This window comes from Hemitrygon akajei, chromosome 22 (assembly GCF_048418815.1).
Source record: "Hemitrygon akajei chromosome 22, sHemAka1.3, whole genome shotgun sequence".
NCBI classification, from domain to species: domain Eukaryota; kingdom Metazoa; phylum Chordata; class Chondrichthyes; order Myliobatiformes; family Dasyatidae; genus Hemitrygon; species Hemitrygon akajei.
In genome coordinates, this window is record NC_133145.1 from 55369571 (window position 1) to 55396790 (window position 27220).

General features: G+C 41.7%; 1 protein-coding gene across 4 annotated transcripts in view; it reads left to right on the top strand.

Moving 5' to 3' along the window:
• Positions 1–27220, top strand: part of LOC140714750 (endonuclease V-like) — a 268236-nt gene that overhangs the window by 61555 nt on the left and 179461 nt on the right. The window contains exon 8 of one of the 4 annotated variants that reach the window (XM_073026284.1): positions 5847–6823. The exons of the other annotated variants lie outside the window; for them this stretch is intronic. Coding sequence (XP_072882385.1) covers positions 5847–5882 — 36 coding nt within the window. The 3' untranslated portion in view covers positions 5883–6823. Of the gene's footprint in view, positions 1–5846; positions 6824–27220 lie in introns of those variants that run through there. 4 annotated transcript variants of the gene reach the window in all.

The following is a 27220-nucleotide window of genomic DNA, read 5'->3' on the forward strand; positions in this document are numbered from 1 at the left end:
CCAAGGGTGACCTGCAGGTTAGTGGAGGGAAGGAACACCATACATCTCTACCCCTAATAAAAAGTACAAAGGCTTATGCTTAGAGAGTTGATGTTTGATGTTCATGGAGAGAGCTTTGGTCTTGCCCCTTACTGTGAATTCTGAAAGTACAGTCAGCCTCTGTATCCGCAAATTCAACCAACAGCGGATCGGGATTGAGAAAAACCCTGAAAGTTCTCTCTCCAGCACTCGTCGTTTGAGCATTGTTCACCTCGCGTCTCGTTCGGTCGCCTCTTGTATTGTGTGCACCCTTTGTTTCTGTGAAAAAATGGCTCCTAAAAAGCAATGAACTGGTCAAAGCAATTCCTCAAAGGCTAAGAAGGAGTGTAAAGTACTGTAATCTAGAGATAATTAAAAGTATTACTCGTTGTTTGAGCATTGTTCGCCTCGTGTCTTGTTTGTTCGCTACTTGTGTTGTGAGCAAGGGGAAGGAGTTTAAGGCTAGTAAGGGATGGCTGGCTAGCTATGTAAAGTGCAATAGCCTCAAGAACTTAAAGATCACGGGAGAATCGGCATTGGCTGATGCCGAGGCGACATCAGCGTTCCCAGAAGAGCTACGATAGTTGCATCTGTACTGAACATGTACAGACTTTTTTCTTGTCATTATTCCCTAAACAATACAGTATAACAACTATTTACATAGCATTTACATTGTACTAGGTACTATAAGTAATCTAGAGATGATTTAAAGTATATGGGAGGATGTGCATAGGTTATATGCAAATACTACGCCATTTTATACATGGGACTTGAGCATCTGTGGAATTTGGTATCCGCGGCGGTGGGGGGGGAGGGGGCCGGAACCAAACCCCCATGCATACAGAGGGCCAAAGAACAGTGAAGGCCAAAATGAAATTAAAGGCAGAGTATTGCCTCATCACTGCTGCACAGTAGCTCGAGAAGAGAAAACCCAGAGACTTTATATTGCCTGGAAAGGATTTAAATTGGAATTTACCAGCAGCAATGTCTTTGCTCACCTAAGACCTAAGCAACACTTTTCAGATCATGTTGAAATACATCTGATTCAAGAGCATGACACATTTTCTGATCTAATGCTGTCAATGTGGAATTGAGCAAAAGTATGTGAATTTGTATGGAAAACAGATGAATTTCAATATTATAGACATGGAGTCATAGAACACTACAGGACAGAAATAGGCCCCTTGGTCCATCTAGTCCAAACTTCTTCGCTTGTGAAAGTAAATTGATAAATTTGGTTATTATTGTCAAATGAACCGAGTATAACGATAAACTTGTTTTGCATGCGGTCCATACAGATCATTTCATTGCAATTGTGGATTGAGGAAGGGAAAACAATCGCAGGATGCAGAATAATGTGTTAGTGTGGATTTTATGAATAAAATGTGTGAGTCATCTTATGCGTTGAACAAATCCACAGCCCTTCCATCCTGAACAAACCAAAAAAAAGTTGTCTTGCACTGACATCATTACGTCAGACACCGTTTCTTAAAGTAAAGAGAAGAACTCAATGAATTATGTAGAATGGTTTCTGTTATGAATAATATATGTCATCTGTCACATTACCCTACATTACATTTACAGTCTAAGTGCAGCACTGGTAGGCAAGACCATTATGAGATCAAGAGTCTTATCTTACCGTACAAGAGGTCTTTTCGAGACTGATAACAGTGAGATAGAAGTTGTCCTTGAGCCTGTTGGTACGTGCTTTCAGGCTTTTGTATCTTCTGCCAGATGGGAAGAAGGAGAAAAGGGAATGTCTGGGGTGGGTGGGGCCTTTGAGTATGCTGACTGCTTTTCCGAGGAAGTAGACAGAGTCCATGGAGGGAGGCGCTTTCTGTAATGTGCTGAATTGTGTCCACAACTCTCTGTGGTTAGTTAACTGCTTTGCCTACAAAAAATTGTCACCTTCTTCAAAATAATGAAAGACCTTGATGGAGTACATCAAAAAGAATGTTTTTTTCTTGTCAGGAAAAACATATCTGGAAATCATGATATAAGACAGTGACCAAAGTAATTTAATTAAGAGGTTAGAAGAATGTGGAACAGGGAGTGATAGATACAAGAACGCAGATTCCATCATCAGGACCCCCACCATCCAGGCCATGCTCTCTTCTCGCTGCTGCCATTGGGAAGGAGGTACTGGAGCCTTAGGTCTCACACCACCAGGTTCAGGAAGAGTTATTTCCCTTCAATCAAATGGCTCTTGAACCGGTGTGGGTAACTTAACTGACCTCAACATTGAACTGATTCATCCTATGGACCACTTTTAGGGGCTCTACAACTCATGTTTTTTATTTATTTATTCATTCATCCATTTATTTATTTATTTATTTATTTATTCATTCATTCATTCATTCATTCATTCATTCATTCATTCATTCATTCATTCATTCATTTATTTATTTATGCATGCATGCACAGTTTGTCTTTTTCCGCACCAGTTGTTTGTTTGTGTGTATTTTTCATCGATTCGATTGTATTTCATTGTTCTACTGTGAATGCATGCAAGAAAATGAATCTCAGGGTAGCATGTGGTAACATACATACTTTGGTCATGAATTTACTTTGAACTTTGAAATATTACAGGTGCATTTAAGGGAAGTCTGGAAAACCGTATGAAAGAAGGAAATAACAGATTAAGTGGTTCAATTCAAGTGGTTTAATTTAATATCAGAGAATGTATACAGTAGAATGAATGATAAACCCTAAAGTCCCCCTCCCCCTCCTGCCCACAAGCAATAGCAGAAGCACTGACCCCCACACTCCCCACCATGCAAGCAATAGCAAAAGCCCCCCCCCCCCAAAGAGACCTTGATCTAGAGTCTATCAAAACTACAGTTCGTAACCCAGCACTTCAATATCTCAGACAGGCTCTCTCCCTCACCCTGCCCCCCCATCTTGGGAGAGAGAGGTCTCCCCTGCAACAACGAGAGCAACTCGCTGTTCCGATGTTACAATCTTCCACGTAGCTTCTCCAAACCCCCTCGACTCGAGGACTGACAAGCTCTCACTCTCCATCAGAAAGAGAGAGAGATTTGGTAAAGGAGAAAAGGGAAGTAATTTGAGTGCAGTTTAATTCCTAGGGTGGACTGGTTGGGCTAAGTGGCCTGTTACTGTACTGTATATCCTGTGTAATTTGTGCTTTCCTTTTACATACTCTCGTTATAATACAGAGTAGCATTTAAATGCAAAACAACTGCATTGAAATGTAATATTAATGTAATGAACATACTACATTTTCTTTGATGTATAATAATATCATTTGTATCTTAATCACACCTGGGATTATAACATTCTTGCTATAAATTGCACATATTACATTTTCTGACAGAACTATAATAATGCCGCAATTTAATCTGACTGTGCCGTATATTCCAAACCACTGTTGAATTTGACGGCCTTAAAAGCAACCATATTATTCAGAGAAATGATTACCAGTCCTTTAAGATGTATGCACTTTTGGGTTCAACCCAACTTCTGTGATGCCGTCTGGAAAATCCGGTTTTAGCTGGATCTACATTGTCAAATCGAGAGGAAAGATGTATTTATGTGAAATCAGGATACTCAAAATAGGCGTGTTTATTGATGTTATAATTAGTCGGAGTACAGGAAGGAGACAGGGAACTTAGTAACATATACAGATGTACTGTGGAGAGCATTCTAACTAGTTGCATTGCTATCTGGTATGAAGGGACCACTGCACAGGATTGGTAAAAGCTGCAGAGGGTTGTAAACTCAGCCAGCTCCATCATGGACACTAGCCTCCCCACCATCGAGGACCTCAAAAAGGCAGCATCCATCATTAAAGACCTCCACTACCCAGGACATGCCCTCTTCTCATTACTACCATCAGAGAGGAGGTACAGGAGCCTGAAGACACACTCAACATTTTCAAAACAGCTTCTTCCCCTCCACTGTCAGGTTTCTGCACAGTCAATGAACCAGCCCATGAACACTACCTCGTTAGTTTTCTGCTTTCTGTTTTCTGTTTATTTTTTTAATATATTTCTTATTATATTTCACATATTGCACTACACTACTGTCACAGAACAACAGGTTTCACAGTATGCTTTGTGTCAATGATAATAACCCTGATTCTGATTCTATCATGAAAACAACCTTTCCTACAATGTCAGCTAACCAAAAGAGCTGGTCATTGACTTCAGGAAGTGGGGCAGTGCACATGTCCTTGTCTACCTCAGCAGTGTTGAAGTACAAAGGGTGGAGAGCTTCAAGTTCCTGGAAGTGAACATTGCCAGTAGCCTATGCTGGTTCAACCATGTAAACACCACCGTCAAGAAAGCTCACCATTGCCTCTACTTCCTCAGGAGGCGTCTTGGTTGACATGGAAAAGTTGGGGACTAAATGGCCTGTGTATGACTATGACTCATATTTATGTATTATCTCCCATGCTCTCAGGATGTCTGCCTAGTTGATATTTCTAAATTTAACTACTACAGTAATATATACTCAGTGGCTACTTTATTAGGTACACCTGCCTATCTTCTTATTAGTGCAAATTATCCAATCATCCAATCATGTGGCAGCAACTCAGTGCATAAAAACATGCAGGTAAGGTCAGACGGTTCAGTTGTTCTTCAAACCAAACATCAGAATGGGGAAGAAATGTGATTAAAGTGACTTTGACCATGGAATGATTGTTGGTGCCAGACAGGGCTGTTTGATTTCCTCAGAAACTGCTGATCTCCTGGGATTTTCATGCCACAACAGTCTCTCGAGTTTACAGGGAATAGTGCGAGAAACAAAAAAAATCCAGTGAGCGACAATTCTGTGGGTGAAAACACCTGTTAGTGAGAGAGGTCAGAGGAGAATGGCCAGACTGGTTCAAGCTGACAGGAAGGCAGCTGTCTCAAGTAGTCATGGGTAATATAGCACTGTGTAGAAGAGCATCTCTGAATGCACAGCACATCAAACCTTGAAGTGGATGTGCTACAGCAGCAGAAGACCACAAACATACATTCAGTGGCCACTTTATTTGGTATAGGAGGTGCGTAATAAACTGACCACTATGTAGTATACAGTAATGTAGGGAAATCAGCAACCAATTTGAGGCTGAAGCTGATGCATTGATTCCATCGAGCTGCTGTACACATCCAAACAATAGAGGACTCTTGCTTCTGAGTTTAATTCTGCTTCTTTTGTTTGCTGTTTGTTACTGGGTAGAAAGCAAGAGCTGCAGGCAGTGAAAGTGGAGCGATTCATTAGTGGTTCTCTTGGAATACCAGACCAAACAACTTTGTTTCTGCAACTGTCATGAGTTGAAGAGTGTGGATCTATTTAAGGCTGTTGGATTCAACAGTGGCTTAGAATATTGTGCAAGGGTAATTAAGTTGCTGCTTTTTTCTATCGTGAAATATCCCTGGCAACCAAACTTTCAGGATCATAATTAGAGTAAAACTTTGTCAAATCTGAATTTAGGGCAGAAAAAAGTTTGGCTAAATCATGATGGTTTTGATTTAAAGTTAAATTGAGCATTGTTGTAAAACCAAACATCTATTACTCAGATATAATTTGTGAGGCAGGTTATTATAGGGATTTCAAACACACTACATTTTAAATATCTCTGGGATTTTACTCCACAGATATTTCTCCAAGCCATAATAGAATTGTTTCCACTGAAATAACATTTAGATTTAGTGATTGGATTGGGTATGATTCAGGGCTGTCAATTCAATATTTAGTTCCAGATTTCACCCAGGTTGTAGGGAATACAGGTAGCTCTATTCCAATGCATGCTTTCAATAGTTCAATTTAATATCAGAGAATGTATTCAGTTTTCAACCTGAAATTCTTACTCTTCACAGACATCCACGAAACAGAAAAAAACCCCCAAAGAATGAATGACAGAAACGTCAGAACCCCAAAGCTATCCCACGCACAAGCAGCAGCCAAAGCATTGACCCTCCCTTCACTCGCACCAGCACAAGCACCTGCCTCCCCCCGTCCCCACCATGCAAACAATAGCAAAGCTGCCAAAAAGACCATGATCTGGAGTCAATCAAAAACTACAGTCCATCCCAACATGTTGATACCTCAGAAAGACTCTTTCTCATTAGCAAGAGAGAGAGATCTCCTGCAAACAACAAGAGTGGAGATCAGCAGCTTGCCGCATTGCTTCTCGGAGTCCCCCGACTCAAGGGTGGGCAGGGTCTCGCTCACCATCTACAAGAGAGAGACAGAGAAAGTGATTGCTGTAGTGCAGGGGCCTTCTTCTGATAGCAGCACACACTACCTGCTGTCTCGATGTTTCAGTCCCCGTGACGCTTCAGTCGGCAACATTGGCGAGGAACCAGGTCTTCCAAGGTGCTCGTCTTCCAGGCCGCAACTGGAGATATCAAAATGTCAGGCCGTACAGCAAGTCCAAGAACCCACCACTTGTGGAGAACCGTAGTATGAACTACAGCTGTAGATCATGGACTCTGACAGGACCCCTGCCGCCTTGAAAAGAAAAGAAAGATACAAAAAAAAAATTCTGTTTCACAGAGAACTGGAAGAAGTCGCCTAGATCTATAAAATCAGTGGACACCATCTTTTCTAGCTCCTCTCAAAATAAGAAGTGGATAGAGCACGATAGATGAATTAGGGAATGTTATCTGTACTGCATAGGCAGAATTAGTTATAATGTCATTTCCATCAGGAACTAGAGGACCACTTAAGAGTTACTTTGTAAATTGACAAGCAGAAGAAAAGCCGTCTTTTGGTAATAAAACTAATTACAGGAAACTTCCCACAGTAATCAGATACCATTGTCTATAGAACACAGGGAGTAATCAGATACCATTGTCTCTATAGAACACAGGGAGTAATCAGATACTGTTGTCTCTATAGAACACAGGGAGTAAACAGATACCATTGTCTCTATAGAACACAGGGAGTAATCAGATACCATTGTCTCTATAGAACACAGGGAGTAATCAGATACCATTGTCTCTATAGAACACGGAGTAATCAGATACCATTGTCTCTATAGAACACAGGGAGTAATCAGATACCTTTGTCTATAGAACACAAGGAGTAATCAGATACCATTGTCTATAGAACACAGGGAGTAATCAGATACCATTGTCTCTATAGAACACAGGGAGTAATCAGATACTGTTGTCTCTATAGAACACAGGGAGTAATCAGATACCATTGTCTAAAGAACACAGGAAGTAATCAGATACCATTGTCTATAGAACACAGGGAGTAATCAGATACTATTGTCTATAGAACACAGGGAGTAATCAGATACCATTGTCTCTATAGAACACAGGGAGTAATCAGATACCATTGTCTATAGAACACAGGGAGTAATCAGATACCATTGTCTATAGAACACAGGGAGTAATCAGATACCATTGTCTTTAGAACACAGGGAGTAATCAGATACCATTGTCTATAGAACACAGGAAGTAATCAGATACCATTGTCTATAGAACACAGGGAGTAATCAGATACCATTGTCTATAGAACACAGGGAGTAATCAGATACCATTGTCTATAGAACACAGGGAGTAATCAGATACCATTGTCTATAGAACACAGGGAGTAATCAGATACCATTGTCTCTATAGAACACAGGGAGTAATCAGATACCATTGTCTCTATAGAACACAGGGAGTAATCAGATACCATTGTCTATAGAACACAGGAAGTAATCAGATACCATTGTCTATAGAACACAGGAAGTAATCAGATACCATTGTCTATAGAACACAGGGAGTAATCAGATACCATTGTCTATAGAACACAGGGAGTAATCAGATACCATTGTCTTTAGAACACATGAAGTAATCAGATACCATTGTCTATAGAACACAGGGAGCAATCAGATACCATTGTCTATAGAACACAGGGAGCAATCAGATACCATTGTCTATAGAACACAGGGAGTAATCAGATACCATTGTCTATAGAACACAGGAAGTAATCAGATACCATTGTCTATAGAACACAGGGAGTAATCAGATACCATTGTCTATAGAACACAGGGAGTAATCAGATACCATTGTCTATAGAACACAGGGAGTAATCAGATACCATTGTCTCTATAGAACACAGGGAGTAATCAGATACCATTGTCTCTATAGAACACAGGGAGTAATCAGATACCATTGTCTATAGAACACAGGAAGTAATCAGATACCATTGTCTATAGAACACAGGGAGTAATCAGATACCATTGTCTATAGAACACAGGGAGTAATCAGATACCATTGTCTTTAGAACACAGGAAGTAATCAGATACCATTGTCTATAGAACACAGGGAGTAATCAGATACCATTGTCTATAGAACACAGGGAGCAATCAGATACCATTGTCTATAGAACACAGGAAGTAATCAGATACCATTGTCTATAGAACACAGGGAGTAATCAGATACTATTGTCTATAGAACACAGGGAGTAATCAGATACCATTGTCTTTAGAACACAGGGAGTAATCAGATACCATTGTCTATAGAACACAGGAAGTAATCAGATACCATTGTCTATAGAACACAGGGAGTAATCAGATACCATTGTCTATAGAACACAGGGAGTAATCAGATACCATTGTCTCTATAGAACACAGGGAGTAATCAGATACCATTGTCTCTATAGAACACAGGGAGTAATCAGATACCATTGTCTATAGAACACAGGAAGTAATCAGATACCATTGTCTATAGAACACAGGGAGTAATCAGATACCATTGTCTATAGAACACAGGGAGTAATCAGATACCATTGTCTTTAGAACACAGGAAGTAATCAGATACCATTGTCTATAGAACGCAGGGAGTAATCAGATACCATTGTCTATAGAACACAGGGAGCAATCAGATACCATTGTCTATAGAACACAGGGAGTAATCAGATACCATTGTCTCTATAGAACACAGGGAGTAATCAGATACCATTGTCTCTATAGAACACAGGGAGTAATCAGATACCATTGTCTATAGAACACAGGGAGTATTCAGATACCATTGTCTTTAGAACACAGGGAGTAATCAGATACCGTTGTCTCTATAGAACACAGGGAGTAATCAGATACCATTGTCTCTATAGAACACAGGGAGTAATCAGATACCATTGTCTCTATAGAACACAGGGAGTAATCAGATACCATTGTCTCTATAGAACACAGGGAGTAATCAGATACCATTGTCTGTAGAACACAGGGAGTAATCACATACCATTGTCTCTATAGAACACAAGGAGTAATCAGATACCATTGTCTGTAGAACACAGGGAGTAATCAGATACCATTGTCTATAGAACACAGGGAGTAATCAGATACCATTGTCTATAGAACACAGGGAGTAATCAGATACCATTGTCTCTATAGAACACAGATTGTCAGTTTCACTATTAGAGGCCATTGGAAGTTGACAAGCAATCGCTTCTATTGACTCTTATGCAAGGTTATTTGAACATAAAATGTTACATACAGCATAGAGTATTATTTAGAATCACAATCAGGTTTGCTATCACTGGCATGTGTCATGAATTTTGTTGTTATGTGGCAACAGTGCCTTGCAATACATCATAATAAAATTGAAAATTATAGTAATAAGTATGCATATATTTAAACAGTTAAATTAATTAGGTGTTTAATTTAATAATAACTTCCGGTCAAGATGGCGCCAACAAACAATTCCTTGGGCAACATCTTCCAGGTAGCAAATCTATCCAATTATTTCACTTGTTCTACACCTTCTGCTTTTTTTTGGTCTTGTTTGTGTTATGGAAGCTGTTGGAGTCAGTGGCGTACAGTTTGTAACTCGACTGAAGGATGCAGCACTATGCTGTGTCCAGAGAGCTTCCTCATGGAAATCAGAGATGGGTGGGGCCGAGAATGTCTGAGAACACAGGCTGACTCATGGAAAGGTCCAGAGGTGAGGCGCAACTCCATCTTGAAGTGGTGAGGAAGATTGAAGCATTGAGGTGAATGCGAAAGGGGTCAGCGATGGCTCTCAACAGAGACGGTTATCAGCTGGATGGGTGCATCCGTCCCCGGGTCAGCAGCAATAGGACCCGGGTTGGCAGTCGCTCGCTATGGAGGACTGAGTTTGTGCAGCTGCTCTCTTTGTATGCAGACAAAAAGATGTTTCCCATTTCTGAGATTTATATGATTATTGGACTGTACTGTTGGTTTCCTTCAGTTTTTTGGTGTTTTTTTTCTTGTGGACAGTTGGGGGGGGATCTGTTAATTTTTGTGTGTAAGGGGGAAGGTTGGGGGTTTGGTGCTGCTGTCACTGTTCTTTTTTCCGAGTGAGGGGGTGAGAGATTGTTATGATGGTGAAAGTTATTGGGCTGTTTTTTGCTGCGGGGGTGGGGTCATTTTGGGGTCTACGAGTTTTGTTTCTTTTCTGTTTCATGCCAGTGGGGTGGGGGGATCGAGCTGATGTCTTTTCTTTCATCAACACACACATGGTCTTCCTGCATTTAATGGCTACAAATATCAGAGATATTCTACATGCATACTTCGACAATAAAATGAATCTTTGAACCTTTGAAATAAGTAGTGCAAAATGAGAAAAGGAGTAATAATGAGATTGTGTTCATAGGTTCAACGTACAGCTGAAATAAAGTTATAGCTATTAAACACACATTTATTTTTGAAGATCATGTAGGAAAAATAACTATTAATGTGAGTCTGAAACTCTCTAGCTCCAAATCCCACTTTTCCCATTCACACAACTGTTTTTAAAATGTAATTATATATAGTGCAAGGTTTATAAGGAGCACAACTGCCACATTGTAGCAGAACCACCTGTATTTCTCTATTTCAGTTCATTATTGGGAGACGTTTCCGACAACCGAGGATACTCTTGAACATGAAGGGCCTTGTGGCTGCAGGATTTAGTGGACACAGACCCAGCATCAAGATTAACATTATAGAAACAATAAAAATTTGCAACAGAAGAACATGCATCAAGTCTGTGCCCTTCCAAAAAAGTGGATACCCAGTCTAGTCACAGTCTAGCGTTACCCTCCCAGTTTAGCCGCTAATTTCATATTAACTTAAGGTTAGGTTCTGATGTTTTCTGGACCATCTCTCTCCATACCATAATTTAAACAGTTGACACTGTCCTTCATGCACCCCCCCCGCCCCCCCCCATACCCCTCTGTCAAATTCCAATCCCACTGCATCTCCAGCCTTGGGGCTAAGGAAGTTTTTCTCCCTCTGTTTCTTAAGCATTACATAAGAACTCAGACTTACTGGCTTCCCAAGTAGGAGTGGAGCACATTGAAAATCGCCCATTCAAAATTCAAAGTAAATTTGTTATCAAAGTACACCATATGCTACCCAGAGGTTCACTTTCTTGCAGGCATTCACAGTAAATACAAAGAGACACAATATAATCAGTGAAAACTTTACACATCGACAAACAACCAATGTGCAAAAGACAACAATTGTGGAAATACAAAATAAAATATGAAATACACTCAGAGCAGCACGGGTCATATTGGAGACACAGGAGTTGGCAGACGCTGGAATTTGGAGTCCTGATGTAGGGTTTTGGCTTGAAATGTTGACAGTTTCTTTCCTCCCACAGAAGTTGCTGAATTCACTCACTTCTGCCAGTAGATGGTTTATTGTAAGTCGAAGGCACATTGCTGGCCACAAGAGGGCAGTGCAGTATTTTCTGCGAAACTATCAAGTTATATAAATATTTAATAACATTGTTAATCTCATAAAAACACTGCACATAAATCCAGAAGTGTATGATGATTCCAATTTCTTCTTCAAGACAGACTGATTTTAGTGCATTCAATAAAACAGATATATCTTCTTGAACTTAGGACAAAATCAACTCATTAAAATCATATTCTCAACAACATAAATGCATTAAGTTTCAGCATCAGTCACTCTAGCAAGTCCTTGCATTTTTAATTCTTGCATATTTTCATAAGGTACTGTACGAATATGTAAAATTCATAAACACAATAACCTTGTGATGTCTCACAAAGTTTTGTTTTCATAGATTCCATTCTTTTGTAGGTAAGCATTTTTGAAACATGCGGCCTACATCCTTTGAAAATATATGACCACAAGATTTAAACATTATCCAATCATGCAAAGATGTAAAGGTTTGCGGCGAGACCCTGAAAGACACAGATCTCTTCACTTCCCTTACAAGTTTGTTGTAGGCTGTCCAGCAAGGAATGGTATCAATGATTGAGATTCATCACTGCCTTCGGGGCAGCAGAACAGCCTTTGAATAATTAAGGAACAATGTATTTAAAGATCACATCTGGCATAATACTCATGGTCAGCCAGATAGCAGTGAATCCTGCCCTCCCTTATGTTTCTGAAACCTGGATTACCTACAGACCACAAGAAATAGGAGCAACGCTAGGCCATTCAGCCCATTGAGTCTGCTCTGCCATTTCATCTTCGCAGATCTATTATCCTCTAAACCCCATTCTGCTGCCTTCTCCCTGTAACCTTTGAAGCCCTTAATAATCAAGAACCTGTCAACCTCCACTTTAAATATACCTAATTGCATGTCTTCCACAGTGTCGGTGGCAAGAAGTTTCACAGATTCACCACCCTCGGGTTAAAGTTGTTCCTCGTCATTTCTGTTATAAAGGGGTGTCCTTGCATCCTATGGCTGTGCTTTTTGGTTCTAGCCTCTCCCACTATAGAAAACATCATCTCTATGTCCGCTCTATCTAGGCCTTTCAATATTTGATAGGTTTCAGTGAGGTCCCCCTCCCATTGTCCTAAACTTCAGCAAGTCCAGGCCTAGAACCATCAAACCCGCCTCGTACGTTAACCATTTCATTCCTGGGGTCATTCTCGTGAACCCCTTCTGAACCCTCTCCAATGCCTGCACATCTGAGGGGCCCAAATCTGCTCAAATACTCCAAGTGTGGTCAGACCAATGCTTTATAGAGCCTCAGCTTTAGATCCTTGGTTTTATATTCAGTCAAAATGAATGCTAACATCACATTTGCATTTCTTGTCACTTCGCCAGTCTTGGAAATGATTGTTTCATTGTTCAAAGTAAATTTATTAACAAAGTACATATATATCACCATATACAACTGTGATACATTTTCTTTTAGGCATACTGAATAATTCTCTCAAATAATAATCATAACAGTATCAATGGAAGACTGCACCCACTTGGGCATTCAACCAGTGTACAAAAGACAACAAACTGTGCAAATACAGAAAGAAAGAAAGAAATAATAAATAAATAAATAAATAGATAGATAGATAGGTAGATAGATAGATAGATAGATAAATAGATAAATAAGCAAGCAAGCAAGCAATAAATATCAAGAACATGTGACCGAGAGTCCTTGAAATTGAGTCCATTGGTTGTGGGAACATTTCAGTGATGGGGCAAGTGAACTTTCACGAGCCACACGCGATGGTGTTTAGGACCATGAGTCTGCATTGGAAGCACGCAGAAGCTCTGCATGAGCGGAAGAAACGCACATCTCAGGTACTTCCTGCCTCATCTAAGGAAGAGTCTGAGGTTCCCTCATCGATTGCCTCAGAAACCGCAGAACCAATGTGGCTCATCACCCTAAATCCCATGAGACTGAAGTAGGAGATGGTAGGTAACTGAAGTGGAAAATTTTGATCTGTTTCTTTGAAAAATGACCACAATGATCTAATATTATTCCACACAGCTTTGCATAAAGAAAATACATGATTTAGGGGACTGTGAAAGCCTGACAAGAAATGAGTTCTGGTAGTTATATTTCATTAGGAGTTTGAGGAGATTTGGTATGTCACCTAAAACACTTGCAAATTTCTGCAGATATACCGTGGAGAGCATTCTTACTGGTTGCATCACCGTCTGGTACGGTGGGGCGGGGGGGGGGGGGGTGGGCACTGCACAGGATCGAAGGAAGCTGCAGAGAGTTGTAAACTCAGTCAGCTCCAGCATGGGCACTGGCCTCCGCACGTCTTCAAGGAGCGATGCCTCAAAAAGGTGGTGTCCATCATTATGAACCCCAACACCCAGGACGTGCCCTCTTCACATTGCCACCATCAGGAAGGAGGTACAGAAGCCTGAAGCATATATTCAACGATTCAGGAGCAGCTTCTTTCCCTCTGCCATCCAGTTTCTGAATGGACATTGAACCCATGAACACTACCTACATTTTTCATCTCCATTTTTGCACTACTTATTTAACTATTTAATATAAATATCCATACTGTAGTTAACAGTTTTTTCTCTATTATTATGTATTGTACTGCTGCCGCAAAGTTAACGCATTCCCCAACCTATGCCGGTGATATTAAACCTGATTCTAATCACAATGGCAGTGAGTCCTGCTGAAGGGTCTCTTCTCGAAACGTCGGCTATCTATTCCCCTCTAGACGCTGCCAGACCTGCAGAGTTCCTCCAGCATTTTGTGTGTATTCCTCTGGATTCCCAGCGTCAGCAGAATCTCCTGCGTTAATGGAAGGGAGATGACAGTATTCCTGAGAAAGTCTTGATTTTGATGCAGAAAGTAAAAAAAAACTGCAGCAGTAACTACGGAGACCCAAGAGTCTGCAGATGTTGGAATCTGTAGCAACAAAACTGTCTGCTGGGGAGATCAGTGGGTCGAGCAGGTTCCGTGGAAGGAAAAAGATTGTTGGTGTTTTGGCTCGAAACACTGAGGCAATGACAGTTCCTTTGTTTGTTGCTTCACAGAAACTACTGTACTGTGCTTGGAGCTCAGGCATGTTGTGTAGGCTGAGGTGTCTTACCTTATGCCTGGAATGCCCTCACCATAAACCACTTAATGCTGGAAATATAAAGCAATATACATCATGGTACGGGCATAGAGGATTCAAGATTTAAGCTTATTTGTCATGTATACATCAAAATATACAGTGATATACATCACTGTATATTTACATATATATATAAAATACACAGTGAAATGTATCATTTGCACTAACAACCAACACACTCAACAGTGTGCTGGAGGCAGCCCACAAGTGTCACCAACGTAGCATGCCCACAATCTATTTTATCACAACGACACAGAACAAGCCCCATTCCTCCCTCCCACCCAGGCAGACACGCAGTCCTTTAACCCCAGGACAGGCTGCCTCCAGCAGACACGGACTCAGACACTGGGTTTCGACCTCCCAAACAGACTCAGCTCTGGCTAACCGGCCTTGACTTCCAGACCCTTGGGCCTTGATCCTTGGTACTAATCCCAGTAATCGCCAATTACTGAACACTAAGCCTCAAACTCCAGACTTGCCGATGATGGGGTACGGACACTAGGCCTTGAACGCCAGACTCACAGACTCGTAATCCAGGGGGTGGGGGGGTTCACTGGGACTCGATTCTCATGCCCTCATCTTGAGAAGCACAGACTTGACACTTTTATTGCATTGATAACTAGTTTTGATTAACAATCAGTCTAATGATCAAAGAAGGAACTCAAAAGACAGGCTTCATTCCATTAGCATGTACTCACTGGCCACTTTATTAGGTACCTCCTGTATGTTTATGATCTTCTTCTGCTGTATCCCATCCACTTCAAAGTTCAATATGTTGTGCATTCAGAGATGCTCTTCTATATACCACTGTTGCAACATGTTTTTTTGAGTTACTGTCACCTTCCTGTCAGCTTGAACCAGTTTGGCCATTCTCCTGTGACATCGCTCATTAGCAAGGTGTTTTCACCCACAGAACTGCTGCTCACTGGATGATTTTTGTTTCTCACACTATTCCACGTAAATCTTGGAGACTGGTGCATGAAAATCCCAGGAGATCAGCAATTTCTGAAATACTCAAACCACCCCATCCGGCACCAACAATCATTCATTCCACAATCAAAGTCACTGAGATCACATTTTTTCCCCATTCTGATGTTTGGTCTAAACAACAACTGAACCTCTTGACCATGTCTGCATGCTTTTCTACGTTGAGTTGCTGCCACATGATTAGCTGATGAGACATTTGCATAAATGAGCAGGTGTACAGCTGTACTTAATAAAGTGGCCAATGAGTGTATATTGCTAGATTACTCAACCTGATCACCAATCTTGGATCATTCAGATAGCATTTAATACAGATCTGTTCATATTTATTATAAATATTTAATTTTAATCAATTTTTCTGTCAGGACTATAATTATCTTGTTTATTTTAATTTTTTTGCTTCCTATTAACTGACTAATCCTTCAGTTTGGAAAAACAAATTCATAGGCAGTTTCATAAATATGCATCATGACATTTCAGTGTTGGAATTAAATAATAGGCAGAACCTCACCGAGATCATTCACTTATCAGGGTTGCAGTTCAAACAGAGATAAGATTAGTCACTTCTGAGCTTTGTTCACAGAATAGGATAAATCAGGCACTGCTGTCAATGGGGCATCTGTCATGTTTAATATTCTAGCTGCCTATTCAGCTTTTAGATGATTTATTCTTTTTTAAACTTGAAAAAATGGTAGGAACTGAATAAGAAATTTCTGATGATGGCAAAACGGAAAATTAGACAAACCTCTGTTCCGTTCATTCTTCCCTTCATGCTTACAGTATTATTTATTACTTATTTATTATATTTTCTTTTTTGACATTTGCGCGGTTTGTCTTCTTTTGCACGTTGGTTGTTTGTCCATCTTTGTATGTAGCTTTTCATTGATTCCGCAGGGTTTCTTTGTGCTGCATCGGATGCCCACTATAAAATTAATCTCAGAGTTGGCGACATGGTGGCATATATGTACTTCGATAATCAATTTACTTTGAATTTTGAACCTTTCTTTAAATCTATAACTTAAGTTATAGGTAAAGGTTGAATAGGTTAGGATTTTATTCCCTGAAGTGTAGGAGAATGAGGGGAGATTTGATAGAAGAGAGGTATACAAGATTATGAGGGAGTATAGATAGGATAAATGCAAGCAGGATTTTTCCACTGTTGTTGAGTGAGACTAGAACTGGAGATCATGGGCTAAGGGTGAAAGGTGAAATGCTTAAGGTGAACTGAAGGGGGTCACCTAGCTTCACCCATCACCTATCAGCTTGTATTTCTTCCTCTCCCTCTATCTTCTTCCCCCTTCCTTTCCAGTCCTGATGAAGGCTCTCAACCCAGAACATCGACTGCTTAATTCCTCTCCTTAGATGCTGCCTGGCCTGCTGGGTTCCTCCAGCATTTTGTCTCTGTTGCTCATGTTTAGAACAAGAAGCTCTCCTGCGAGTGATTTGATCCATTTATGGTTATGATTAGCTAAAGAGAGTCAAGAGGAAGCCCATATGGAGTGTAAATATCACCGTGTGGGCCAATTTGTCTGCTGTTCGCAGGGACGTGTTTCGATCTATCTGTTGAAGTTAAAATGCTTGCATCCTGTGTTAAAGCATTCTGCTCTACACCCCCTATCAGGCAGAGAACAGCAAGCACTCCTTAGAGCTATTGAGAAATATGCAGACACAGAGAGCCCACCCTAAACTCACACGTCTACCAGCTGGCAGCAGGGCAGTGTATATGGAACTCTAGGAGCAATGTATTTGCCAGTTCTCATGAGGTTCCGCAGGGAATAAATGTTACGTCAAAAAGGACACGGCGTTCGGTGTTTGCAAACTGACTCCACAACCTACAGTCTCACTTTCAAGGACTTTACAACTCTCAGTTTTACTTCTTTTCATTATTTGCACATTTTGTCTTTTCTGCGGTTCCATTTATTCATACGTTGCATTTTACAGTATTGCTTTTATATTTGTGTATATTATTGTAATTTTTATGTTTATTGTGTTGCATTTTGCTGCATCGGATTCGGCGTAACAATTATTTTATTCTTTACACTTGTGTACTGAAGAATGTGGGTGGCGGGATGGAGATATGTCTCAAGCAAAGGAGATATAAGGTGCTCCTTCCCTTCACTTACCCGCAGGTCACCCTCGGGCGAGGTGTAGCACCTACTTAGCCCCTGATCAGGGTCACGTGAAGCCATGGGAGCAGGTGGTGGATAGTTGTATGAGTAGCCGGTGCATATCACAAGTCCTGGTTATGCAACCACTGACACCAGGCAGACAATCTCTGAAGAGTATTGACAATGGCTGGGGTCACCCATCTTGTAAAGACACTGTCCAGAAGGCAACGGCAAACCAATTCGGTAGAAAAATTTGCCAAGAACAATCATGGTCATGGAGACCACGATTGCTCACATCATTCGACACGGCACATAATTGTGATGTCATACAACACGGCACAGGCACATGATGATGACTGAAGAATGACAATAAACAATCTTGAATCTTTTGCACATGGTTGTTGTCAGTCTTTGTTTATGTCATTTATGTATAGTTTTTCATAATTTCTGTTGTGTATCTTTATATTCTTGAAAATAAATCACAAGGTAGTATATGATGATATATATATATATATATATATAATAATAATAATAAACTTACTTTGAACATTGAACTCTAGTAGTAGTTTTAAGCTTACTTCATAGTCATTAACATCAAGGCTATAGAAAAACCCGTACCCTCTACCTGTGTTTCATACACTAACTTCCCTGTTTCTTAAATTAATTGCAGTAGATTGCCCATGTATATTACACTAATTGCATTGCCTTTATTGTTTTCTTCTTACTCTTCAGTGTGATATGAATAGCAATGAGGACTGAGTTGCTTTCTCTGGGGTGATGTGGTTTGTATACACTGTACATTCTGAAGATCAGGCTACAGTTCATCGGCACGGCCTGTGATATCTCTCTTTCACTCTCTGTGATTGTACGTCTTAATCAGTTCTCTGGAGGTGCAATTGCAGCAGAGCAAATTACCGCAATCCCCAGGCAACCATTTTTCTCTGCTATCTGTGGAGGTGTGGCACGGCAGATGATATGTTGTCTTACTTAGCACTGCAGCCCAACACTGATTAAACTCGATCAGTCAAAACAAGGAAATTTGGCCCCTGCCCTCCCCTGGGTCTCATCCTTCTGACCTTCTGATTCATGACTGATTCACATGGTCAGCCATCAAAATAACCTCTCCCGATACACAGATTTCATGAATACGTTATAAATGATCATTTTGAACCTGAGATTGGCGATTTAACCTCAGTGTAATTTTGCTTTGATTCATAGATCCTGACCTTCAGATTGTTTAATTCTATGTCTTCTTCTCAGGCATAGAGAAAAGATGTAAGAGAACTCGCATAGTCACATAGCAACTGCTGTACAACCGACACAACAATTCACAAGGGAAACACATCGAAAGGTGCTGTGTTTCCGTGAAATGTTGACATGGACATGGAGAGGATGTGTCCATTAATGGAGATTCAAAGTTCACGTTCAAAGTATATTATACAACCTTGAGATTTGTCTCCTTATAGGCAGCCACAAAACAAAGAAACCCAAAAGAATCCGTAAATGGAAAGACCATCAAACACCCAGTGTGCAGAGAGAAAAAAGACAAATCGTAAAGCAATAAAATTAAGCAAATAGTATTCAGAATAAAAGTGAGTCCAGAGACACAGTGCAGTCGGAGTAGGCCACAGCCTCATCCTCAGTTTAGCCCAGAGCCAAATAAACGTCACGGAGCAGCCAGCAGAACCAGCCCGACCCTCACCTTTTGTCCTGACTCTCTGCCTTTTCAATCCAACTGGCCTGGTGTTTTAATTGTCCAATCATCAGGTCGTTCCTTGCACTAGGACCCAGGCCCCGTCGTGTCGATATGTTCTGGGCCTGGACCCCGCTGCAACGTTTCAGCCTGTACCTGACCTTCCCAAGTCATTGGCCTGGCACTTAGATCGATCATACCGCACTCTCAGTTTAGGTGGACAGGCCTCAAATCTACCTCTCCTCCACTGACTTTGCCATATGCCTCTCCTCAGTTTCACCTCGCACCCGCTCGCTTCGACCCTTGAGTTAGCCTCATCTTCACTCGCCTCTCCATTGTTTGAGATTATAGTTTATCATAAATTTTACAAGGTGGGGGGGGGGTTATTAACGAAGCATTCACTCGTATCCTTTGTTTTGTTTGCCACCAATAAGTAGTTGCTGGGATTCACCAGCGCCATCGTAAACCAGAAGACCAGTATAGAAGAATGTCCCTTTAGAATTGAGATGAGAAGGAATTTCTTTAGCTAGAGGGTAGTGAATCTGTGGAATTCATTATCACCTACTCATTAATGGATATACCTAATGCCACCAGAGCTGTGGTCAAGCCATTGGATATGTGTAAAATAGAGGTTGATATGTTCTTGATTAGTAAGGGTGTTAAGGTTACGGCATTGAGAAGGAAAATAAATTAGCCATGACTGAATAGTGGAACAGACTTGACAGGCTGAATGGTCTAATGATGCTCCTATATCTTATGGTCTTATGGTTTCTTGCTTCTGGCATGCAGTAAAGACACTGGGGATACCTCTGCATTGTTTAGAGTTTGGAAGAATGAGAAATAATTTGTTGAAGCATGTTTTAGATAAGGTATCATGCAAGAGTTGAGGTTAAGATGTTTCCACTATTGGAGTGTCCCAAACCAGGGACACTGCTTGATAGTCGTGGAAGTCGGGTCACTGCGTGTACTTAAATAGGGAGCAGAAAAAACTCTTGAAAACGGGTTTGTATGGAGAAAAAATGGAAAATAGCTTTAAAATAAATCAGCCATGATGAAGTACAGAGTAGGCTTGATGGGCCAAATGGCCTAGTTCTGCTCCCATGTCTTATGATCTTATAGTTGAGTACTGAGGGAAGAGGAGCTGGGGCCTAGGGCAGACCAGCCATGATTGGATTGAATGGCAGACAAGGTTAAGGGGAGAGGTGACTTACTCCTGCTTCTGTCCTTATGTTCCTGGGTAGTTTTGCCCTTGACCTGTTGTCTTGAATTCAGAGAGTTAATTATTAGTTTAATCAGTTCAGCACACTATAGTGTGCAAAAGGGCCTGCTTTGTACTCTACTGTTCAGTGTAACAAATAGAAATTAATATTTCAGATTCAGATTCAGTTTATTGTCATTTAGAAACCACAAATGCAATGCAGTTAAAAAATAAGACAACATTCCTCCAGAATGATTTGTTCGCACACATCTGCCCTCACCCCATTCTCCCGCCGCCATGCCAGAGATAGGGTTCCTCTTGTCCTCACCTACCACCCCACTAGCCTCTGTGTCCAGCACATAATCCTCTGTAACGTCCGCCATCTTGAATGGGATCCCACCAGCAAGCAGATCTTCCCTTCCCCCACTTTCTGGTTTCCGCAGGGATTGCTCCCTATGTGACTCCTTTATCCATTCGTCCCTCCCCACTGATCTCCCTCCTGGCACTTATCCTTTCAGGAGGAGCAAGTGCCACACCTGACCCTACACCTTGTCCCTCACCATCATTCAGGGCCCCAAACAGTCCTTCCAGGTGAGGCGACACTTCACCTGTGAATCTGTTGGGGTCATCTACTGTATCTGGGGCTCTCTGTGTGACCTCCTGTATATCAGTGAGACCCGACATAGATTGGGCGACAGCTTTGCCGAGCTCCTTTGCTCCATCCACCTCAAAAGGTGGGATTTTGCGGTGGCCATCCATTTTAATCCCACTTCCCATTCCTATTCCAACATGTCAGTCCATGGCCTCTTCCACTACTGCAATGAGGCCACACTCAGATCAGAAAGGGAACACCTTATATTCCGTCTGGGTAGCCTCCAACCTGATGGCATGAACATTGATTTCTCTAACTCTGGTAACAACTTCCCCTTCACCATTCCCCATTCCTGTTTCCCTCTCTCACCTTATCTCCTTACCTGCCCATCACCTTCCTCTGGTGCTCTTCCCCCTTCTCCAGCCCTTTCACCAATCAACTTCCCAGCTCTTTACTTCACCCTTCCCCCTCCCCCGCTTTCACCTTTCACCTGCCACCGAATACTTCTTCCTCCCTTCCCCTCACCCTCTTATTCTGACTTCTCCCCTTCCTTTCCAGTCCCGATGAAGGGTCTCGGCCCAGAACGTTGACTGTTTACTCTTTTCCATTGACACTGCCTGACCTCTGAGTGCCTCCAGCATTTGTGTGCGTCGCTTTGGATTTCAAGCATTTGCAGATTTTCTCGTGATTTAGAAATAAATAGATTTTTTAAAATGTTCCCTATGAACTAATCCCAGTGCTATGAAAGGAACTTCCCAGCTAGCTACTAAACCAGCCAGATATCAGAGATCATCATTACTGCAAAATTATCACTTAGCAGAGGACGAGAGTATTGAGTGTTTAAGTTCATTAGGATGTGATTGGCCCATTTATCACTGATTCACTTTACTGCATTATACAACAATATAACAAAGCCCAATTAAACAAAAACAAACATTCAAAGCTCTTGACTCTCTGGTTGAGCTGTTAATAATCTGTTCATTGAGAGAATGACATTGGCTGTTCAATGAGGAGAGCTCATGCCTAGAACATAGGACATAGAACAATACAGGCCCTTCAGCCCATGATGTTCTGCTGACCTTTTACCTACTCTACGATCAATCTAACCCTTCCCACATATCCCTCCATTTTCCTACCATCTAACAGTGTCTTAAATACCCCCAGCGTATCTCCAAAGGGAAAAGCCCCACTTCACTCAACCTATCCTCATAAGACACGCTCTCTAATCCAGGCAGCATCCATGTAAATCCATAGTAAATGCACCGCTATGGTGTGGATAAATTAAATATTCTAATTACCCAGTTCTCTAGTGCACTGTGTTAATTTATGCAATTTGTATAAAAGCCATAGGGGACAGCTGATGGTCCTGCTCGTTCAAGGAAGGTGAAGTGTCTTCCATAGCCTCTACTTTCCGGGTGTATTGATTCACCCAGGACTACTGCTTGGTTTACCATGAAGAAGGTCACTCGCATATGGCCCCTCATACACAACTGCACCCTTAGCAACACCTTCACGTGGCGTCCCTGTTCTTCCTGAGGTTGCTATGTATGGCACGACCAAGTGTCCAACAGTATAACTGAGCGGACAGGCTGGGCTCATCAGCCTCAGCTGGCAGCCAGCCTAGGAGAAGGACAACTCCGATTTCAAACCCGGATAGGGGGGACTTGTTAGCCTCGCCAGGCAGTTTGTCTAGGAGAAGGAAAACTCCAGTACTCCTTGCGGTCACCGTAGTCATCGCGGCCCGCTGTGCCATTGTAGAACATACCTCGGCCTAAAAAGTGGAATTGATCCTCACTGTAAACCTACGCAGCGCAGGCGGGAGGGAAAGTCCTACAGCGATGGAGATATTCCCTCCTGATCTTCACGAGTAAAGAACCAGCCACCATCACCATCGTAAGAGCCAGAGATTGGGTATATTAAAAAATAGTGATAGGGACCTCCTGTCCCAGTTTGGGCAAAAGGGAGATGAGAAAGAAGAGTGTGAAGCAGAGTTCTAGCTGAATTTTCCTCAATCCTTCTTCCCTCCCTACTGTCAAGAAGTTTAGTGCTGATCTTCTTGTATGCAACTATCACTACTGAAATGTAGGTTGCTACTGAAGCACTCCAAAAACGTTCTATTTCAAGATTCGCCCTTGGGTAAATCAGTAGACAGGCATTGCGATGGAAGAAAGGACCATGCTGAAAAGGTGTCCTCTGTGAATATGCTTCTCAGCTCAATTCCCATTCACGAATGAGGTGTCAAGCAGTGAGAACAGAGGGGGAGAAGAAAGTAACAAAAACAGCCGCTCTGTTGTGTGGCGAACTCGGAACAGCACCCACCTCAAGTTGATTCTTCCCCCCCCCCCCCACCCCCCGAGCCAGCAGTCCTTTCAATTTACAGGAACTCAAGGAAGGTGTAAAGAAAGAAAAGTAGGTGATTAATATTTGCAAAGCAACCGCACTCTAATCATGTTTTGGAAATTAGTCCGTGTTGGAAACTTAAGCAAAAATAAAGTCATTTGTAATGATGCAGAGGTGTTCAAGATCCAGACTGCAGTCCAGTTGGCTTTAGGGCAACACTGCATCTACTGTTTCCCGTGTGTTAATGACTTTGGTGAATAAAACAAGGATCCACATGACAGAAGCAATCATGTGCAGATCTACAACCCAGAGGTTAATGGATCCCATTGGTTTTTACCCAGCTGCTTATATTTTTATCACCCGATTCTGAAACACTAGCAGTTGAAGTAATTTGTTAAGCTCAACATTTTCCGGCTTAGTCTGAATAATACATGAAATGCGGTGATGTATGTGTGTCCTGGTAGAACCAGCTCTCTGTGCATTAGTGACGTCAGTAGGCTTGCACTGAGATTCCCAGCAGTGCTGCCTTAACCCAATGAGTACCAAACACTGCTCTGCATAAAGACAGTGGTGTAGATCTGAAGTCAGTTTGCTGAGATTGTTAATTATGTCTCTCTCAACTTGACCAGGCAGTAGTAAGACCAGCTCTCTCTCAACGGGTGAAATGATTTGAAAACACCCAGTGATGGGATAGGAATATCTGAAAACTCTTTTATGTGGCCTGGAGTCTCCATGATCTCAGGGAATTTTACGAGGATATCTAGGTCTCTACAAGCAGTAAGAAGTGAACAGTGTAGGAGTTATCTCATCAGTTTACAGCGCCAATTTGGGGTGAGTATGCTGTGTTGACACCAAAAGCACTTGCAGTTTGCCCACAGCACATCCTCAACGCAAACAATGCATTGTTTCAATGTGACAAATAAGGCTAATCTTCAAAATCTTTGTGTGGCATGTGGCCAAGTGGTTAAGGCATTGGACTAGCGATCTGAAGGTCGTGAGTTCGAGCCCCAGCTGAGGCAACGTGTTGTGTCCTTGAGCAAGGCACGTAACCACACATTGCTCCAATCCACCCAGCTGAAAATGTGTACCGGCAAAATGCTGGGGGTTAACCTCGCGATAGACTGGTGTCCTATCCGGGGGGAGTCTCGTACTCTCAGTCGCTTCACGCCACGGAAACCGGCCTGATGATCCTGTAAGGCTCAGGACAGACTTTAACTTTAAATAACTTAACTTCAAACTCTTTAAAAAATTAAACAGCAGAAAATAGGAGTAACACACAAAATATTGGAACAACTCATGAGAGGAATAAAGAGTCGATGTTTGGGCCGAGACTCTTCATCGGGACTGGAAAGGAAGGAGGGAGAAACCAGAATAAGAAGAAAATATCAGCAGGAGGAGCCACTTGGTCTGACAAGCCTGCCTCTCGTTCAATGTGACTGCGATTGATCAGCCCCATACCTCATTTCCTTTGTGTCAGTTCTCCAGAGACCTCAGTTCATGATTTTTCAAAAATGTTTCCATTGCTCCTGAGTTCAGAGGGTCTCACTGAGCTCCCACCCACCTCACAGTTCCTTCTCCATGATCTCTGATGCTCTCCCTCCATTCCCCCACCTTCTTATTCCAGTTTCTCTCTTTCTTTCCAGTCCTGATGAAGGGTCTCGGTCCAAAACATCAACTCTTTATTCCTCTCCTTAGATGCTACCTGACCTGCTGAGTTCCTCCAGCATTTTGTGTGTAATATAGATGTAATTTCCTTTGCCACTTTGGATAGGACAACACTTTCATTCTTCTAACCAGCCCCCTCCCCCACCCCCCACAACCCACACGTTGTATGACCTGGAAGTCTTGGAGCTATCCAACCACATGATTATAATGGATCATTTCAGCCAGGTAAACCTGGTCTATTTGTGAGTCAATGTATGGAAATTTAAAAGTAAGGGAAAGTGAGAAGCTCGGTGTGTTCCAGCTGAGGCATGTAAATTACTTATTTTAGATATTATAGAGACAGTTCTCGACCAGATTAGAAAGTTATAGGAAAAGTAGTGATTTTCAAATCTAATGCAGAGGTTTGTAAGTGGATATATCGGAGACTGCAGATGCTGGAATCAAGCAAAAAATGAGCTGCTGAAGAAATTCAGTGCATCAGACAGCATCTGTAGAGGGAACTGGACAACCGAGATGAAGAGACATCAACTCTCCATTTCTCTCCACGGATGCTGCCTGACCCTCTGAATTCATGTAGCAGCTCATTTTTAACTCCATTGCTTTTAATTATCTGAATAAGTTATACATACTGTATGTAAATCAAAGGACATCAGAATAAATTATGTTTACTATATGTAAATCAAAAGGTATCAGAATAAATTATACTTACTGTATATAAATCAGAGAACTACTGTGGCAATGTTTACATTGTAGTGTGCAGTCACAACATTCAGTCTTCCCAGCACTAAATACAAGGTCAATGTAAACCATTGCAGTGGTCTGGACAAAAGAGCTGACATACGACACATAGAGTTGCAGTTAGCACAATCGCTTTACAGTGCCAGTGATGGGGATCGGGGTTCGACACCTGCCACTGTCTGTAAGGAATTGGTACATTCTCATCATGGCCAGGTGGGTTAGGATTAGTAAACTGTGGGCTGTTACGTTGGGGCAGGAAGGATAGCGACAACTGCGGGCTGCCCCAGCACAATCCTCGGACTGCATTGGTTGTCAACCCAAAATGATGCTTTTCATTTCATATTTCGATGTACATGTGACAAATAAAGTTAATCTTGTCATGTTGTATGCAGGGAAATGCAAATGCTGCAGTTAACTGATTTTTCAATAGTTATGTTAATAAAGATTAAAGTTTACCTTCGGTGGACAAGTTGTTAAACGTACAGATTGACCAAAAAGAATATGGTAATCTGCCTTAATGACTATCGTCCAGTCACACTTACATCCACCATGATGGAAGTGTTCTGAGAGGTTGGTGATGAAACATATCAACTCCTACCTGAGGAATGACTTGTGTATGCTCCAGTTTGCCTACCGTCACAACATGTCTATAGCAGATGCCATTTCATTGGATCGTTGCTCAACCCTGAAACATCTGGACAGTGAAGATGCTCTTCATTGACTATAGCTCTGTATTCACTACGATTATCCCCTCAAAATAAATCAATAACCTTCAAGACCTAGGTTTCAATACTTCCCTATACAACTGAACTCTGATTCCCTCACTTACAGCTCCAGTCAGTTTGGATTGACAGCAATACCTCCTCCGCACTCACCGTTAGAATAGGAGCTCCACTGTGTGCTAAGCCCTCTGCTCTACTCGCTTGATGTTTATAGCTGTGAGGATAAGTACCTCACCAATGCCATACTTAAGTTTGCTGTCAACACCGTTGTCGTGAGCTGAATTAAAGGTGGTGAAAATTAGCATATAGGTGGGAGATTGAATATCTGGCTGAGTCCTGCCACAACATCAAACTCTCACTCAATGTCGGCAAGACGGAAGAGCTGATTATTGACAGAGGAGGAGGTAACCAGTGGC